Source organism: Neolamprologus multifasciatus, chromosome 1 (assembly GCF_963576455.1).
Source record: "Neolamprologus multifasciatus chromosome 1, fNeoMul1.2, whole genome shotgun sequence".
Classification (NCBI taxonomy): Eukaryota; Metazoa; Chordata; class Actinopteri; order Cichliformes; family Cichlidae; genus Neolamprologus; species Neolamprologus multifasciatus.
The window spans coordinates 22,597,532-22,615,808 of NC_140439.1; the positions used below are offsets into that span (position 1 = coordinate 22,597,532).

Consider the following 18,277-nt stretch of genomic DNA (forward strand, 5'->3'; position numbering starts at 1 on the left):
GCTGAGTCAGAAAACACTGAAACAAAATATGACTCTTTTTTTTATATATGTCAGAGTTTGAAAAACAAAAATCCACCTGCAGCCTTTCCATCAGCAGCTGTCTCTTTAGAAAGCTGGCTTAGCCTGAGAGAGATAATTAAGAGAGAAAGGGAAAGCTTTACTGAGCTGAGATACGGAGGCCACATGGGGAAAATGGCCAGGTTTCAGTTTAATTTAGGCCATAGGTCACAAGGACCTGAAAGGGTACTAAAAACTAAGACATGTAAAAATCTTTTGCTCTCTTTTTCTCATCAGTAATAATATGAATGATTAATAAACAAACATGAGATGAAGACATGAAATGAAATGCAGCCAAATAGGACAGCCTGGTGATTTTTAGTGATTGATGATGCACATTAACCACATTGCCGTCTTGCGCTCTAATGTCAGCATGTACCTGATGATATAGTTTGATATGGAAGCATCAGAAAAAAAAGAACTGCACTGCTAAAAAGTCACCATTATGAACTGTGAAGCAGAGCTCTGCTGTCAACAATAAAATCAACAAGTCTTTATATTTAACAACTCTGATGCTGAACTCCGGGAGCTGAATTTGAAGCTGGAGGTTAAGGTTGAGTGGTTCATATAAAATTATGTTGTGAATATTCTTTTGTGAAATTCAAGCAGGGGGAAGATGTGAGAATGCAACTTTGTTACTTTTAATGCCATTTACTGTGCTAATCTGCTCGGCCCCAGAGGAAGCAACTTTAATCATCCAAGTTCAAAGTGCTGAAAACGAAGTGTGACAAAAGGAGCTCTTGCGTAACTAGCGTGCTGTTGACAAAAAGATAAGCACATGTGAACTGAATGTCATACTGAAGAGGACAGTGTTCAGAACTTTGTGGGGGTTTTCTAATAAAGATCTGAAGCTGTTACATATACCGTAACATTACATTACTCAGTAAAAAACTGCAAACCCAGATTTTTTATTCATCAGTGCTCATGAGCGCATCCAGGCTGCAGCAACTGAAGAGTCAGATTTTGCCTGGTAATAAGGTAAGTGTAACATTTTAAGAAATACATGATAAAAGTGAAGATTTGTGATTTTAAAATAAAGTGAAACAGCATTATATAGTCGATAGGTTGTTAAGTACTATAACTTATGGCTGAGGTGACATTAGTTTTAGTTAACAGTTCAATATCAAATATAACAAAATATGCTATTTTTAATTATTGAACACAGTCTTGTGGCAAATTTAAACCAAGGGTTCTGTTGTGGTTGTTGTCTAAAATCTTTAAAGTGCCAAAGATAGTTTAACATTGCAAGAACTCACTAGTGCTTTAAGAAAACTACACCAGCATCAATATCTCATTTGTAAGATGCAAATGTGTGGATATTGTTTCATCTTAATATTACTATTTTAATGTGATTCCTCCATATTAAGCTGCTCTGTTTAAAGTCCTATGTCTTCGGTCTGTAGCTCACAGCAATGTCAGGATCACCTAGTCCTCTGACCACACATGTGCTGAACACTGCAATGGGTGTCCCCGGGTCAAATATGGCCCTCAGCCTTTATCAACAAGACCCCTCCACAAACACCTGGAATTTAGTCACCACCGGGTAAGAACCTGGAAAAAAAAAGCATCACCAAGAAACCTATAATTAGTTGAAAATCTCAAGGACTGCTGTAAGAGTTGATGTCTTTGTGCAAAGCTCTTCGATCTTATGCTTTTTGAACAGGACCACTAATGATGATGGACGTTGCCCTGGACTTATCGCAAAACAATCATTTAAATCTGGTGTGTACAAAATGCATTTTGAGACGGCTCAGTATTGGGCGAGTATGGGAGAGACCTGCTTTTACCCGTATGTTGAGGTGAGGAAATGCTAAAACTGTTGATATCTACGATTTACTTTTGGTGTCATCACAATTTTTGAGACTAAATCGGTAAATTTGTGTCCAATTTAAACCATTTGTATGGACTTGGATATTAATCTTATCTCTGTAATCTTTCTGTTTTTCTTTTTTCTTCTTGCAGATTGTCTTCACCATAAATGACCCTGGGCAAAAGTACCATATTCCTCTGCTTCTGAGTCGTTTCTCTTACAGTACATACAGAGGGAGCTAGATATCAAGCAAGAGGAACCTCCTGAGATTACCTGTCAGCTGTTTGACACATCACATGATGGCACTGAATGAACTGTCACACATATTGGACATATTGACAAGGCACAATACTCCCTTTCAATTATTCTTTTTGTTGTAATAGTGCCACAATACCATATTTTCTTTCTTTAAAAAAACAAACAAAAAACACTTATTAATATATGCTGTACTTTAGTCTACCATATCAACTATTGTAAGCTGTTATTTTAAGATGTGTAACGTCTAAACTATCAAATAATACATCTGTCTAAATCACCAGTTTCTGTATGTGATACAAATTGAAACATATTGATTGATCAATTGTGTTACATGTGCACTGCCTTTAAAAAGACAGTAACCTTCAAGAAACCCCTCCAGGTCCTGTGAAACCTGAGAGTATATCATCACAAGAACCATACAAATCGCTGTAGGATAAAGTTAAGATTTTTCATATTTCCAGTTAGAGATCCTTCTTCCAGTATTACCCCTATGAGGTATAAGTAATTATTGGTGGTAACTTTGGCCACAGCCCTACCCTAACCTTATATTTTGGAGAAAAATCAAACGGACTTCCTGGGGAAAATGTTATAATGTTATAATGATTGCCAAGACTTGGGAGAATAAAATATATCACGTCAGAGGCATAATGATACAGTGCACGACTGAGTGATCCTGACTCTCTCATTGATTGATCGAGCCTGTCGGATCTGTTTTTCTGACGTCGATTGTCCTTCCTTCAGTTAGGCAGGGCCTAGCCTGTGATAGCCGTTTAGTGGGAATTTTATTGCGATACACCATCCCACTTTTGACTTTTAGGTCAATATTACACTTATAAAAAATGGCAGACGAAGAATTAGAGGCGATAAGGCGGCAAAGAATGGCGGAGCTACAGGCAAAGCAAGGGGTAAGAACCGAATAGGCACTGGAAAGCATGGTTTCACCCGCCTTATATGGAAATGCTGAGTTCAGTATGCTGCTAGCTAGTGTAGCTAAAATAAAAACAAACCACCACTTAACTCTAACTTAAGGGATATACACGCTAACTTAATGAGCCTCGTGTTAGGTGCAGATGATATTTGCTTCCTCATCTAGATGTGTTAACATCACCATAGTGCTAGCTTTGTATCAGTCAGCGCATACCCTCTGAAAATCAAAGCGCTGGCTTGTTGGAACAAAATTGAACACATTTTTAGACTTGCTACTGATGGAGTGGTCGTTGTGCTTCCTCCTTTCTACAGATAATTTGTGTGTGTGTGTGTGTGTGTGTGTCTTTATCTCAACTTTGACTTTAGCACAGCATGTGAGTAAGCGGCAGCAATTTCTGACGTGTTTGGTGAACTGTCAGTAGTCTAATACATTATCATATGTCAGAAATAAGTATTTATACTAATTCACATGCAGTGCAGTGATTAGAGAGTCCTCACGTGTCTGGGTTTCTGTCATTGTTTTTGAAAATATTTGACACTCATAAATTTCTATTTTATGTCTTTTTGTGACCTCAAAAATACAATGATCAGTGGGTTTTAAAGCTCATTGATGATATCCAACTTACCTCAAGAAGACTGTAATAGGAACTTTTCACTGAATGTGCCTATTTAAAAAAATCTGTCATATGAGTTTTGTTTGTTTGTTGACAGTAGTCTAACTTTATTTGTTACAAAATAGAGAACATACTGGACTTTAATTCATTGTCTAGAGGACATTATAGAGTACCTACCATTAAAAAATATCCAAAGCAACAAATTTACAAACTCGATTAAAGATAAGCCATTATGGTATACTTTGCTATACTGGTTTGAGTAAAATATAGAATTTTTAAAAACAAAACAAAGAAACTTGAAAACATAACCAAAGAGATTGCTCTCATGGTCCTTCTTGTATCGTCAGACCTGAAAATAACAGCAAATAAGTTACTTTATCAACTTTTCACCATTACCAACATCAAAGTACTGTTTGATTGGTGGATGGAATAAAATAAAATGTCTACCAGTTAACTGAATGTATAAATAAAATCTGTATTTAATGGTGCTGTCCTGTATACTTCCAGGAAGGTAATAATCAGCAAGCAGAGGAGGCCAAACAAAGGTACGATGTGTAATTGATCTAAAAAGAAACTACTTTAGCTGAATTTTTCCTGTATATAGTACTTGTACTTGCATAAAGGACTGGGTTGGGTTTTTTTTAGACTAACTGTTATATGCCGTAAGTATTGCACTTTTTTTGTAACTGAACCAAAATATTTCCATACAGCAGAAATGTGTATATATAACTTCAGTTGAATATATTTTTTCCTATTTAACTCAGTCTTATTTATATAGTGCCAAATTACAACAACAGTCACCTCAAGGTGCTTAATATTGTAAGGTATAGACCCATTACATTAATACGGAGAAACCCCAACAATTAGATGACCCGCTGTGAGCCAGCACTGAAAGTTTTTGACATATATGTAATATCTAAACTCTCAGTGTAGCTGACCAACCTGGTAGTCTTACTGCTTAGCTTCTATATAAATACAGTATCTTTTGTTTTCTTTTAGCTGGTCTCAGTTGATCAATGTAATTGTTTTCTAATTACAGAGAAACAGATATGAGGAACTCCATATTGGCTCAAGTTCTAGACCAGTCTGCCCGTGCGAGATGTAAGTGTGGTTTCATATACTGTATATCCTTCATCCTAATAAAACTCCTCTTTGGAAATTAATAGTGCTGTCTCATTGTATTTTATTTTTTAGTGAGCAATCTTGCCTTGGTGAAGCCAGAAAAGGCAAATGCAGTTGAAAACTATCTCATTCAAATGGCTCGTTTTGGAAAGCTGGGAGGAAAGGTAAGAAAGTACAGACATGGGGAAAATGTTTTCACAGCACTTTCTGCGATCCTATGAAAAACTAAATACACCCCACCATTCAGTATCTTGTAGAACCACCTTTAGCAGTAATAAGTTGAAGAAATCATTTTCTCACATCATTGTGGAGAAACTTCACCCCCACACTTGTTTACAGTGTTCCTACAGTCGCTTTGGGTTTGCGGGCATTCATTTATGCACAGGATTTCAATCAGGTTGAAGTCTAGATTGTGACACTTTTGGAGGTTTTTTTTCAGTCATTCTGTTGTAGATTTGTCACTGTGCTTGGCATCATTATCCTATTGTGTGATCCAGTTTCAGCCAAGCTGTAGTTGTCAGGCAGATTTAAACTATAATATTTCCGTGTACAGTGGAGTTTGCAGTTAACTCAACTGCAAGGTGCCTGCATGGTGCCAGCAAAGTGCCAAACTTCTGCTTTCAGAGGTGGTCACACTTGCTGACGATCATTTAAGTCCATTTAAGCAGCAAGAGTGTATGTAGTTTTTCACTATGCATTCCTCTCAAAACTCTTTTTTTTCCTCAAATAACTTTAACTTTGAATGCTTCTAGCAAAACATATTGAATAAACTCATTTCCACTTTTGTCAGATTACAGAATCAGGCTTGATCGAGATCCTAGAAAAAGTCAGTCAACAAACAGAAAAAAAGACAACCGTTACAGTAAGTTTCTCTGAAATGTCACATACATTTGATTTTTTTTTTTTTCCTGTAATTTATCTGTATTACATTTCTAATATACTCTACTTGACAGTTCAACAGACGGAGGGTGATGGACTCAGATGATGAGGACGACTATTAACTTTCAACAGGAGCTCTGGAATGAGCAACCAAATCAGAGCAGTTGACATGCTTTGCTGGGACTCTGACAGGATCGCTGACTAGTGTGTTCCTGTTAGCTGAACCCTGAGATGCCACACTAGCTTCTGTGTGTCTTTGGAAACTACCAACCAAGATGGAAAACAAGGACATTTGATATTGCAGCATTTGGTGGGATTGTTGAACACAATGTCAATTAACATTTTCTTTTGTAAACTCTTCAATCAAGATGCTACAAATTTTTACTGCTTATCTGACAGCTCATGGCACTGTTTGACTCTCCTAGTCCATCTCAGTAGTTTCCTTTATTTTCACCACGGTTCATGCATTGTCTTCAAACATTAGAAATATGTTAAAATGCAGATAATACTGATGTTAATGCATTTTATGTGGGTCTACTCTTTAATTGCCATCTAGGCTACTATCCCATTAGCTGTTATTCTAGGATTCTTGTTGCTGATGTGTACCTTGAGGGTTCACATATAAAGTAAATGAGCCTTAAATTGAAATGTTTTTCCTTATTAGTGGACTGTTTCTAAAATTGTCCTTCACCATTTAAATGAGTGTTAAATCTTTTTTTAAGTTTCCATTTAGAATTAAACACAAATTGTATTCCACTGACTTGAACATCAAATATCACAACATCAATACACAGTAACGTCCCCACCATACATAGGTAGACTGTCAGTCTATGGATGAGGTGGATGATTGACTCTGGACTTTTTGCTTTATAAATAAGTTCACATTTTGACGTTCGATTCAGAAGCAGGAGTTAACAGACTGCCAAATGTATCCAACAACTTTTGAAATAAAATGCAAGATGGGGAAATGTGTTTTATATTAATATACTTTATTATCTGTAGAAAAGTCTGTCCGAAATCACTGTAGTCACCACACTGACAGAACTGCTTTTATCGGTGTCAGTACCAATAATGATGTACAGTATAAGAAAGCATTTAATGTACCTCAGTTGTTCATTACATGTCAAATACAATAACTGAGTACCTTTTCAGCACCGAATCCTGCAGCTTATCTCTAATTCACAATAGTCATTTCCTGCCTGAGCACTTATTAAGATTTTTAATTCATATTGCGTTTATAATTCAAAATTGCGTTGACTTGAATAAACCCTAACACCGACGATAGGGGTCTGGGTTGGTCTTACGCTTGCCTCATTTTCACACGACCGTGGTCAGATAATTTCTCATTGGCTATTTAGAGTTCAGTGCACTCAGCCCGACTCTGATTGGTGCTCGGGTTAGTCACATGTTCATCACTAACCAATCGGGTGAGTCTGCTAGGAAACGCTACAGTAAGGTGCAGGCAGCCACGCTGAGAGTGCTAAACTCGGGGAGAGGGTTGTACAGTGTGTTTTAAAAACATTCAGGTAGTCTTTATATTAGTGTATATGCAGAGCCATGCCGGAGGACAGAACTGAGCAGCCACATATAGTTACATGTACCGCTCCAGTGAATATAGCTGTCATTAAATACTGTAAGTATCATCTCGACTTGTGTTTGAGTTAGCATTGTTTTGTTATGGTTGTATCATTTGGACTCAAGTAAAACTGAATCGACAGTGCCTGTGTGTTAACGTCTGACTGAATATTGGCTATTAAAGGTCTGAATTACTCTCGAGTCTATTTATATTGTATCCTAATATCAGGCTAATGACACCTCGGTTGTGGACTCCGCGTTAAAGCCTTCTTACTTTTCAGGGGGCAAGAGAAATGAAGACTTAATTCTACCCATTAACTCATCTTTGAGCGTCACATTGCATCAAGACCAGGTATGTTAATTAAAACGAAATCCTCACGAAGCCTGTGTCTGTAAAAACACACACTCTTTCTCTATGTTTTCTCATTTCGTCGTGTGTCCCTGCCGAGCGCTGCAGAATAACTGCTGCTGTGGCAGTAAGAGTTCACTTAATGGAGCCAAAGTCTCTATAAAATAGACTGTTAAGAGAATATTATTTCATAACATTACTGTTGGTCTCAATTAGGATTGTCAGACAAACTTTAAATATTTGTCTGCTGTTTTAGTATTATTTGCAGTGTGAACACAGTTATATTAAACTTTACCTGTTCACGTCTATTAGATATTCTACTAAATGAATATTGGGGGAAAAAGTATTGTGACAATCTGGAAGAAATTCTCTGTTACTCAGATTACAGACGATTGGCATCACTTTTGCACTGTCCCTTGAAACTGGGATACACAGACATACACTGTGTTTTGTGCTTTTCACATGTCTCCGGGCTTCACGTTGGATATTATGTTATATTAGTAATAACATGAAATACTACATACAGCACCATTATTTCTCTAGTTTCTCTTTTGCTCTTCTTTGCATGTTTGCTGCTTTTTTGTTCTGTTCTCTGTCAGGATCTGTCAGTTCTTTGGTCCTTTTTGAAGAACACACTGCACACCCATGATGAGATATGCTTTTGGCAAATAACGCTTTGGGAATCATCTTCTTGGTGCAAAAATACATTTTTATTTTTTATGTAGCTTTACCTAAAGAAATCACAAAATGTTTTGGAACGGGCTGAAGTAACAAAGTTCTTAAAGATACAATTTAAAATTGGTTTGGCTAATTGGTCTGTTATGTATGGACATAACACTGGTTCATCCCTTGAGTTAGGTGCCTTTTTTATGCTTGAGTGATTGATAAATCAGTTTTAAGTGGCTTAATAAACAAAAACAGATCCCTCTATAAGTGGTTGGGTACAAGGACTGGACTAAAAATGTGTATAAAAGCATCCAATGTCCAAAGTAAAAGTTTGAAAGAACTTCAGAATGCCTGGAGAACTATTGCTCTCGAGCACTCTTAAAAAACTACAAAAAGGTCTGGTTCTTGGAAACATAATAGAAAAAAATGAGGGATGGTTCAAGATTTTTGCACACCACTGTAAATGCAGCTTGATACCGACGTACCTTCCTTTCTTCTTCTGCTTAGCTGAAAACAACCACTACAGTTGCAACCAGCAGATCATTTCAGGAGGATCGAATATGGCTCAACGGTAAAGAGGAGGACGTAACCCATCCCAGACTGCAGTCCTGTCTGAGAGAGAGTGAGTGTTGTGCATTATATTTGTAAAATCATAGAACAGACAGAAAGGTGTGCATACTACAATGTAGTTTCCTTTCTTTTTTCTTTATATTTAGTTCGACGTTTGGCACGGAAGAGGCGTAATGATGGAGACTCTGGCGTGGATTCAGCTAGTTTGTCACACAAAGTCCACATTTGCTCAGTTAACAACTTCCCCACTGCTGCTGGACTCGCCTCTTCTGCAGCTGGATTTGCTTGCCTGGGTGAGCTTGTCTGTGCTATAATTCACTTTTGCTAACATCTCCTTCTCCATCTTTCTTATAGTTGATATTGCTTCACTTAGTCCCAGTGTCTTTGTCTTTTTTTGACTGTTCTGTGGCGCAGTTTACTCTCTGGCTCGGGTGTTCGGAGTAGAAGGAGAGTTGTCTGGGATTGCTCGTCAAGGCTCTGGCAGTGCATGCCGGAGCATGTATGGAGGTTTCGTCCAGTGGATCATGGGAAACAAAGAGGATGGGAAGGACAGTTTAGCCCAGCAGGTGGAGCCAGAGACTCACTGGCCTGAGCTCAGAATCCTCGTACTAGTGGTAGGTCTGATTGTGGGTATAGGAGAGTGACAGTAAATAAGTGAAAATAATGCTGATGAATTTGCGCTTTTACAAATGCAGGAATGCAAAAGTTACATCAATTTGATGCACTTCTGTCACAGGCCAGTGCAGAGCAGAAGCCAGTTGGCAGCACCTCTGGAATGCAAACCAGTGTAAAAACAAGCTGCCTATTAAAGGTTTGTTCACCTTATACTGCAAATGTCAGAATTTTAATGTATATTGATTGGCACTTTATTTAAACCCAGCTCACTAATACAACACATGTCTGACTGTCATACCTGTGTCTGTGTGTGCCTGTGTTAGCACCGCGCTGAATCTGTTGTCCCAGGCCGGATGGTAGAGATGACTGAAGCAATACGAAAAAAGGACTTTACTGCATTTGCTGAACTAACCATGAAGGATAGTAACCAGTTTCATGCCACCTGCCTCGACACATACCCCCCTATCTTCTACCTCAATCATGTTTCGCAGCAGATCATCAGCTTGGTCCATCGTTACAACAATCATTACGGGCAGACGAGGGTGAGCAGCTATTACAGTGGCGTTATGAGAGAAATATCTGGACACTGGACTTTATTTATTTATACATATTTGTATTTCCATTCCCTTATTTCCATTTTATTTTATTGTTTTTCCATGAAATTGATTTTTCTTAACCACTCATCCGAGTGGGGTCACAGGTGCCTGTCCCAGCTCATATATGGGGCGAGAGTTTAGTTTAACAGTGGACATGTTGCCAGTCCATCACTCAACACCATACCATGCTTTCAATGAAATAAAGAAAACTTAATTTCCTCATGTGTTAAAGTAATCCATATTTTTTTTATGATGCCGTAAAGAAGATGTGAAAGATGTGTGATGGTTTTAAACTGGAGACAGGAAAATCTAATTTTTTTTCTGCAATAGTCACATTGTGTTTATTATCTTTATAGGTAGCCTACACTTTTGATGCAGGGCCCAATGCTGTGATCTTCACTTTACAGCAGCACGTTCCTGAGTTTGTGCACGTGGTTCAATATTTCTTTCCCCCAGAAACCAACGGAGCAGAGTAAGTTGAAGGATGTTAAGCTCATTCTCTTTAAAGTCTGTCTATAGCAATTAATTAATCCTGAAAAATCAACATTTAAATGCATATATATAGATATATACAGTGGAAAGTATTAGGTCTTTTCGTGTAATCTAAAACTGATAAAGCAGACCTTTTGCCCATTAACCTACTCTGAAATTTGTGAAAGTGAAACTTGTTTTGATTTGTTAAAAATCAAGAACTGAAATCAGTTCTTACCAAGGTGTTTAAACCCTTTGCTGTTGCATTGAACATTTTGGTCAGGTGCATCCTGTTTGCTTTAATTATTTTTGACACGTGTCTACAACATGACTGTGGAAACCTAAATGATTTGAGCACAGCTTACCAAGGCATGTGCCTGTAAAGAAAGTCTAACAAATCATATTGTATTAAGGCCCAAAGTCCAGGAAACTCTGTAAAAACTGACCATAAAACTGTGGTCAAGAACACCATTTCTGAGGTTTTGAGTGTTCCCAAAAGTGTATTGTACTCAGTAGATTAAGATCTCTAGAAGATATTTACCAGAAGTTACCTTGCCATCCAACCAAAATAAGTGATCAAGCAAGAAAGGTCTGCTCTGACTGAACCTCAGAGGTCCTCAAGTTGTTGTGAAAACCTGCTGAAAGCAAACCTACCTCTGGCGCCGGTGCCCACCTCTCAATTTTAAATCCATGTAGACATTGAGGGTTCTCGGGAGGGGCCGTGCTAACACCTGCTGCTCTCTGGCAGCAGCACCATGCTCTCCCTTGTTTTAAATACACTTTAGAGCAACACGCAGCAACACTACACTTGAGCGGGAGGAGGGAGGTATGGGGTCTTAACACACCCCCGTTCTCTGCTAGCCATCGGGGCGGGGGGGCTGGGAAGAGATGCTGGCTGTCCGATTGGCCTCCCTGCTGCCGCGGAGCCTGGGGCGGTCTGCTTGCCTCCACCCCGGAGGGAAGGGTAACATCTCTTGGGTCTGGGTGCCGTTTCCATCTCTGGGGGTGAGGATACCTGGACCCGGGGTATAGAGTATGTTTGGGGAGTGTGATTGTGTGTACATGTCCATTTACATGTCTGGGTTTATTCCTACGTTGGGTGAGTGCTGAGTGTTTGTATATGTGTGCATGAGGGTGGGAAGGTGAACCCTTTTCTCACTGTCCCTCTCCCCTTCTGTTTTTCTTTTCCTTCCTCTTTCTTTCTCCCTTTCCTATCCCTCACTCATGTCTGTCCCGTCTGTAACAACTGAAAATAAAATAAATAATAAAAACAAAGGTCGATCAAATGGACCAATACGGCAATGCCATGATGACCCATTTGGCAAAATAAATCCATTGGGTATCCTTGTTGGTCTTCAGACAACAATTCTGACAGCTAAAGAACCAAATGGGACAGGCGGAAAAAAAAAAAAAAAGAAAGAAAACCTGCTGAAAGGACAGCCAACTTACTGGTCAAATAATCCACACACTTAACTCCCTGAGCAGACCACTATTTCTGACTAATACCAGGCACTGCTTATTATCTTGCTGAAGGCAAGTGAATCAGGATGCTTGCATACTATTGGGGTCTTTCTCCACAGAAGGGACATGAAGACGGAGGGATGTAAAGATTTCAGAAAGAGATCATGAAGATAACCTGCTTCAAATTGCACACAACATGAAAACACAGAAATAGCTTGAGCTAGAAAAAACCTGCCTAGAAGAATAAATCTAGAGAAATGTCTATGAAGATCTGAACCTGCAAATGCTGCTAAATGGACTTCCACAGAGGACTTAATGTTGCATCTGAATAATGTTTTAGAACAAATGGTAAACTTGTACTTTTGCTTATTAAGGTGTATTTGGCCTTCAGTCCTTTTTAAAATGTGTCACTGAGTGCTTCTTTCCTCTCTGCAGCTTTATTAAGGGTCTTCCAGTCAACTGTGCTTCTCTTTCTGAGGAGCTGAAGCAAGGTATTGGTCTGGAACCCATGCCAAAGGGAATAAACTACATAATTAGTACTAAGGTATTCACCCATATTTACCCACACAAGCAATTACTCCAACTTTGTATTATAGGCTTACTTTAAACAGCAGCTGAAAGATACAGAGGTTTTAGATTTAAATGATCCATCTATGCTGCACAAAACTGCAGTGATGTGTCTGCTGTAGGATTGCAAGAAAGTTCAGATGTGTCTATGCAATACGTTTCAACATGCTGTTATGAAACATTGTCTTGCATTGGTCCATTTAACTAGGGCACTGAAAGAGCATGACAGTTATCTGAACCTTTGACCAGTGAGTGCTTCATTTGAAAAGCTAACGTTTCCAAGGGGAAAGAATAAAGGTATAAATTTGAAGCTGTGAACACTCAGACACACATAATTAATCTAATGTTTCATCTTCTTGTATTGTCTTCAAGGCTGGACCAGGCCCGCGTGTTGTAGAGGATCCCACTCAGCACCTGCTTTCATCTGATGGTTTTCCCAAGAAAACGATGTGATTTCCTCCTGCAGCCCTAAAGGAGCGAGTTCTACTGAGCAATAGGAAAGCCAATGTGACTTAGTCGCATACAACTTATATCACAGCAATACCAGACACCTTCCTCACAACAGTGGAAGATGATACGTCTCCCTTTAAATATTAAACTGTCCTGTTTGGTCTCTTTTCATATCATCATTACTCCTTTGTGCTCTTTCATTTAATCATTTCTGTGTGTCTGCAGGTAGATAAACACTGATACTGCCTTGACACTGGTAGTAAATAAGTGGAAACTCTTGCAGTGAGCAATGCACTGAGTCATAAATAGAGATTGGACTGCTGACTGGAGCTGACCCATTGTTCTCTGACCTGTCTGATCAAATCATTGTCTGTACAGTTTTTTGTTTCTTTTTGTTAATCACCAATTCTGATCAACAGTACATATTTAATTCATGTCAATTCAATGTCAATGGCACACAATAAAATATATTTTGGTCAAGATTTCATTTGTTGTTTGTGATTTTTGTCATTATCTGATTCTCATCCAGATGAAAAAATAATTCTCTATTCAATCTCAGAACTTTAAAAGTTTGACTCATAATTCTTGTACAGAAGCAGCAAAAAAGGACAGCAAATAATAGAAAAGGAAAAAACAAAACTTTTACAAATTCCGGTAACCTAACCACAGTCAACAATCACAGTGTGAATATCTTGGTATAACGCCTGTCTTTCTTTTCCTTGTGTTACCTGCCAGGAGTTTTCGGTTCTTCCTCTTCCGCTGTAGCGCTGCATTTTTTCGGACATGACGCTTGAAACGGGGATTGGCTAAGGCAGAACAAGCCTCGCCCTCTGACCTGCCCACCTGCACCCCTCAAATCTCGTAAATACATTTTCTTCCTTGTAGAAACTATTATCACCGTCGGTAATCCACGCCGGAGGAGTTCCAGGAGGTTGCAGAGGCGCTGTTAGGTTAACATAATGGGGAAGATTGAGTGGGCGATGTGGGCTAATGAGCAGGCTTTGGCGTCGGGTCTAAGTGAGTATGAAAACTTTATTATTATGGAGGGAAAGGGAGGGGGGGTATTTAGCATGTTTCTTCTTGTCTTATTCGGTTATATGAGCGGTTTAATTCAAACAGAATATTTTCAAAGGGAATTATACTTTTAGCCTCTTGTCTAGTTCATTTACAGAGTGTTTCTGACAACATAATAAAGTACAGTTTACCATCTCTTTGTTTGTGCAGTCTGCTGGAGTGTATTATTTTAATCTTATCTTCCTGTTTTCTTCTTTCAGTTCTCCTCACAGGAGGAATCGTAGGCGTTGCTGGACAGTTCAGAGGGTGGCAGTTTGCTGCTTATGCAGTGTATCCTTTATTTTCAGTTGTATTTTTTAATTTTGTCTGGATTTTTGGCTTAATTAAGCTTTTTCTGTGTTGTAGAAATAATAATATGCTAAATAACTTAAAATAAAGTACAGATGTTATTTACGTCACAAAAATCTCTCGATTAGAACTGATATAAAGTATGTATTCAGGCTACAGTTTGCATGCAGGAATGCATACAGGAAGAGAGTCATCGCCAATCAACCAGGCAATATGTTTTTTCCAGCCATGCATGTCCACTCATGGGCCCACTGTGTGCTCTGTTTACTTTTCTTAGCTGCACAAATTGCAGCCTGTGTGGTCTAAAGCTGCCGACGACCATTTGCTTTTTTTGACAGATTTTGTGCTCAGAGATCCTTCTCTGCACAACATGTCATTTTAGTTTCTATTGCATTGCCGCTCAATCAGTGCAGCCATTCCTCTCCTATCTTTTCTAGCAGGAAGTGTTTTCGCAGCTCAGTGGGTGAATTTTCTTTCTCTCTAAGGCTTATTTAAAGTTATTAATATATTTCAAAATGCATCTTGTTCCAGCCTCATTAGTGACTGAATTGGTGTTTTTATTGACAAGCAGTTGAACGAGTGTTATTAATACAATAACTGTCAAATGTATATGATGCATCACACAGTATGTTAAGCACAATTATGCAGCAAGTTAACATCAAACCTGACCAAATGTTCTAGTATTATGGATTTAGCCGATCCTGTGCTTAACAATGTTCACACTGACATGCAAGAACATTATTTCTTTTTATTCATTAATGGCAAAAATACAACATGGGAAAGTACTTTCTTTTCCCCAAGTAGCTATTCTTATGAAATAATGGACATATTCTCTTTTGTATTAGAAACAATGCTCTCATTCATTATTGTCTTTGCCTGCTGAACCTGCTCAGCGTCACCAGTGTTTATCTCAATTTCACTTCTCAGACTTATCTCAGTGAGCATTCTTATCTGACTTCTTTTGGTCCTGTTGACTTAGTGCACTGTGTTTACTGATGATGATATATTGTTTCTGTTTTTATGTCTGTGTGACACTTTGCATGCAAATAAAGAACATTATTTTAAAGAAAACACCTTGACAGATAACTAGTGCTGCTGGGGTATTTGTGTGTCTACTTGAGTATCCCAGAAGCAAGAGGGCCAAGGGCACGAGTGTGGAGAGAACGTAAGCAAACACTATTCATTTGGATGTGTGCTGGACTTTAATGGACAAGTTCTAAATTGCTCATCGTTGTGTCTTAATTTCTCTCAGGGGCCAGTACTGCTTCACTGTGTGTGTAAAAGCCTTTGGACCACTGACCAGGAACTACTATGTCAGGGCATTCTTACATGCTGCGTGAGTTTCTTATCTCAGCTGCTATCTTTGCCAAACAGCTTTCTATCACTGTCGATTAGTCAAGGATTATGACTTGGTTTATTTTGTCTTTTGTCATCAAAATCCCTTTGTTTTTGTTTTTTTCCTCAGCATCTGTGTACCTGGAGGTTTTATGCTTGCCACTGTTCTCGGATGTGTCTGCCTTGGCATTGCCAGCCTCATCTACCTTGCAGTAAGTTTGCAGCTTTTAACCCATTTATTTTTCTTTTGTCCAGCAAGTTAAATAACTTTTTGATAAAGTTGTTAACTGAAGCAGGAACTGGCCAGTTAATGGAAACAAGGAAATAGCAACAAGGAAGAGGTTGTTTCGTTACTGGCACCTCTGTTGAAAGATGTAGTTGTGAAATCTGAACAGTTAGGGGTGTGACTGAATTCCTCAACACCTCTGTGGATCTCTGTGGAAGCTTTCGAGGTTGCACTGTTTATTTTTATATTTTCTAAACTACTGTGAGTGTCAAAGATAAGGACCAGTAATAATAATCTTCCTAATTTTCAGACTTTAACAGTAACTTTCAGTCATGCTTAACTTAATCATCCACAAGCCAGTCATTGTTGATTTGTCATCTTCTTGCTTTGTAGGCCGCTATACGAGGCGAGCATTGGGAGCCCATTCTTCCACGGAAGGAGACCCGAAAACCAGTTGCAGAGAGCATCAAGAATCCTCCTCAGAATCCACCACCTAGACCTCCTCCAGAGATGCGCAGGAAACAAGCAGGCGACCTTGAAAAATCAGCCTATGACAACCCCATGTCTGTTACTGATGATGAATAAGCAGTATAGCTTCAATCCATAACCAGTTACAGTTGGAGTTTACTGGATTGTGTAACTCTGGATGAACAACGTTTTTCTGAAGTTTAGTGTTTCTGTTGACCGGGCAACAAGTTAGACACACACCTCCTTACCTCAACTTGGAGAAAAATGGGAGGAGAAAATGAAGGAAATAATTTGTTCAATGAAGAAAGAAAAATCAGACAACAGAATATAAATATAAACACTGTAGCTGCTAAGTGTCATCCGCTAATAAATATTGTCAATTTGTTTTAAGTTGTTCTGCATCCAAAATAATTATACCGTGTTTTAACCCTTTACGTATTTCTTAAAAAGCAGCTCATCCCAATGCTGTTTAACAGGAATAAATGGACCTGCTGGTTTTGACTGTATATGGCTGACATTAAGCCATTTATTAAACTTTTTGCTAGCATTTTCACTGTGTTGTAAATAAACTCCTTTTATCCTTTGACTCATTATGTGTTGTAGGCGTATTCTTTAAATCTCTATTCTACAAGGTTTCTGTGGTAAATTATTTTAAGCAATGCAACTTCCCCATTTTGCAAATGTACACAATTTCAATATGTCAGAATTTCCCTTTCTTGTCTCAGCTGTTTCTTTCTTCTTCTGCATTTTTGTCATATTGCCATCAATTGTTGGCTTACAAAGGGAAAAAAATCTTAGGATCATTCATTTGGTTTAGGTGCTGGTTGTCAGACAAGTTCTGCATGTTTATGTATTGTATTATAATCATGTTTGTGTGTGTGTGTGTGTGTGTGTGTGTGTGTGTGTGTGTGTGTGTGTGTGTGTGTGTGTCACAGCTGACCTGTCAGGCATCTGCTTATGAATAATGCATACTGTCAGATGATAATCCATGGGTTTTGTGGATTCTGTGTAGAAACCATAGTAGTACAGTAGTTCTTCATTTTAGTTTGGGGCCTAGCACTAATGTACAGTGTTTGATCTATTTAAAAGCATTTTAATGTATATGTTGTATTTTTAAAATAATCATCAAGACAATATGATTCATATTCAATTTAATGTCCTTAAATCTGCATATTTTCACGGGTTTTTTATGCCGCTAGAAAAGTTGTTTGTCTTGTTTATAAAGTAGGTTAATTCTGCCACCTCCTGTTCAACGAGAGAACTACAAACGAAGTTGTGCTGCATTAGATGTTGATTCAAAGGCAAAGTAAGACTAGTTATGAAGTCAGTTTTGTTGATTCATTTGTTATTTTTCAAACCATTCAAAATAAATTATAAAACAACTGAGCTTAATTGTAATGCTCATGATTTTTCTTTAAATAGTGAAATAAGCGTGGAAAATCTATAGAAACACATAACTTAACAAATGTCAAAATAAGTTGTGTCCAACTCGTATGAAATTCAGATGTAGGTCATACAAACACATTTTACAAGTTCTGATAATTTATCGATAAATCTAGCGTCATTAATTGCGCAAGTTATTTAAATTGCATGGCTTTTAATGGCTTGGGTTGTGTATTCCCTAGTAGACATATTTATCTTGCTCTCCCATCCTCATCCTTCTATGACTCTGTGGTGGCATCTGTCATTTTTTACAGTGTGGTATGTTGGAGCAGCAGTTTATCGGCAGCTGAGAGGAAGAGGCTGGATAAACTCATCAGGAAGGCCAGCTCTGTTCTGGGATGCACCCTGGACCCAGTGCAGGTGGTGGGAGACAGAAGGACTCTGGCCAAAATAACATCTCTGATGGACAGAGTCTCCCACCCCATGCATGTAGATGTTGCTGAACTGCAGAGCTCC

At 38.5% G+C, this 18,277-nt stretch overlaps 4 protein-coding genes across 4 annotated transcripts; all 4 read left to right on the forward strand.

Annotated features, from left to right (window-relative positions):
* Positions 1-20: 20 nt before the first annotated feature.
* Positions 21-2,405, forward strand: uraha (urate (5-hydroxyiso-) hydrolase a). Its single transcript, XM_085167800.1, has 4 exons — positions 21-1,035; positions 1,461-1,600; positions 1,721-1,856; positions 2,020-2,405. Exons 1-4 carry the CDS (start codon positions 982-984, stop codon positions 2,107-2,109), a joined length of 420 nt encoding a protein of 139 aa, XP_085023926.1. The 5' UTR covers positions 21-981; the 3' UTR covers positions 2,110-2,405.
* Positions 2,406-2,824: 419 nt separating this feature from the next.
* On the forward strand, positions 2,825-6,038 carry pdcd5 (programmed cell death 5). Its single transcript, XM_085167812.1, has 6 exons — positions 2,825-3,030; positions 4,174-4,211; positions 4,706-4,767; positions 4,861-4,952; positions 5,579-5,650; positions 5,742-6,038. The coding sequence occupies exons 1-6, from the start codon at positions 2,965-2,967 to the stop codon at positions 5,787-5,789; spliced, it is 378 nt and encodes a 125-aa protein (XP_085023938.1). The 5' UTR covers positions 2,825-2,964; the 3' UTR covers positions 5,790-6,038.
* A 927-nt stretch (positions 6,039-6,965) lies between these two features.
* Positions 6,966-13,471, forward strand: mvda (mevalonate (diphospho) decarboxylase a). The gene is made up of 10 exons (XM_085167738.1): positions 6,966-7,300; positions 7,524-7,594; positions 8,765-8,879; positions 8,974-9,120; positions 9,242-9,441; positions 9,564-9,638; positions 9,766-9,984; positions 10,395-10,510; positions 12,406-12,514; positions 12,910-13,471. Exons 1-10 carry the CDS (start codon positions 7,225-7,227, stop codon positions 12,988-12,990), a joined length of 1,209 nt encoding a protein of 402 aa, XP_085023864.1. The 5' UTR covers positions 6,966-7,224; the 3' UTR covers positions 12,991-13,471.
* Positions 13,472-13,849: 378 nt separating this feature from the next.
* On the forward strand, positions 13,850-16,971 carry cyba (cytochrome b-245, alpha polypeptide). The gene is made up of 6 exons (XM_085167770.1): positions 13,850-14,004; positions 14,262-14,331; positions 15,440-15,514; positions 15,602-15,685; positions 15,815-15,896; positions 16,304-16,971. Exons 1-6 carry the CDS (start codon positions 13,947-13,949, stop codon positions 16,493-16,495), a joined length of 561 nt encoding a protein of 186 aa, XP_085023896.1. The 5' UTR covers positions 13,850-13,946; the 3' UTR covers positions 16,496-16,971.
* Positions 16,972-18,277: the final 1,306 nt, after the last annotated feature.

Excerpts from the sequence above, each read along its gene's own strand:
- uraha (XM_085167800.1), top strand. The coding sequence starts at position 982 with ATGAGCGCATCCAGGCTGCAGCAACTGAAGAGTCAGATTTTGCCTGGT. Across the intron at positions 1,036-1,460 it reads AGATTTTGCCTGGTAATAAG|CTCACAGCAATGTCAGGATC; the intron begins GTAAGTGTAACA and ends TTCGGTCTGTAG. Across the intron at positions 1,857-2,019 it reads GCTTTTACCCGTATGTTGAG|ATTGTCTTCACCATAAATGA; the intron begins GTGAGGAAATGC and ends TTCTTCTTGCAG.
- pdcd5 (XM_085167812.1), top strand. The coding sequence starts at position 2,965 with ATGGCAGACGAAGAATTAGAGGCGATAAGGCGGCAAAGAATGGCGGAG. Across the intron at positions 3,031-4,173 it reads AGCTACAGGCAAAGCAAGGG|GAAGGTAATAATCAGCAAGC; the intron begins GTAAGAACCGAA and ends GTATACTTCCAG. Across the intron at positions 4,953-5,578 it reads TTGGAAAGCTGGGAGGAAAG|ATTACAGAATCAGGCTTGAT; the intron begins GTAAGAAAGTAC and ends CACTTTTGTCAG.
- mvda (XM_085167738.1), top strand. The coding sequence starts at position 7,225 with ATGCCGGAGGACAGAACTGAGCAGCCACATATAGTTACATGTACCGCT. Across the intron at positions 8,880-8,973 it reads GCAGTCCTGTCTGAGAGAGA|TTCGACGTTTGGCACGGAAG; the intron begins GTGAGTGTTGTG and ends CTTTATATTTAG. Across the intron at positions 9,639-9,765 it reads AAACAAGCTGCCTATTAAAG|CACCGCGCTGAATCTGTTGT; the intron begins GTTTGTTCACCT and ends TGCCTGTGTTAG.
- cyba (XM_085167770.1), top strand. The coding sequence starts at position 13,947 with ATGGGGAAGATTGAGTGGGCGATGTGGGCTAATGAGCAGGCTTTGGCG. Across the intron at positions 14,332-15,439 it reads CAGTTTGCTGCTTATGCAGT|TGCTGCTGGGGTATTTGTGT; the intron begins GTATCCTTTATT and ends ACAGATAACTAG. Across the intron at positions 15,897-16,303 it reads CCAGCCTCATCTACCTTGCA|GCCGCTATACGAGGCGAGCA; the intron begins GTAAGTTTGCAG and ends CTTGCTTTGTAG.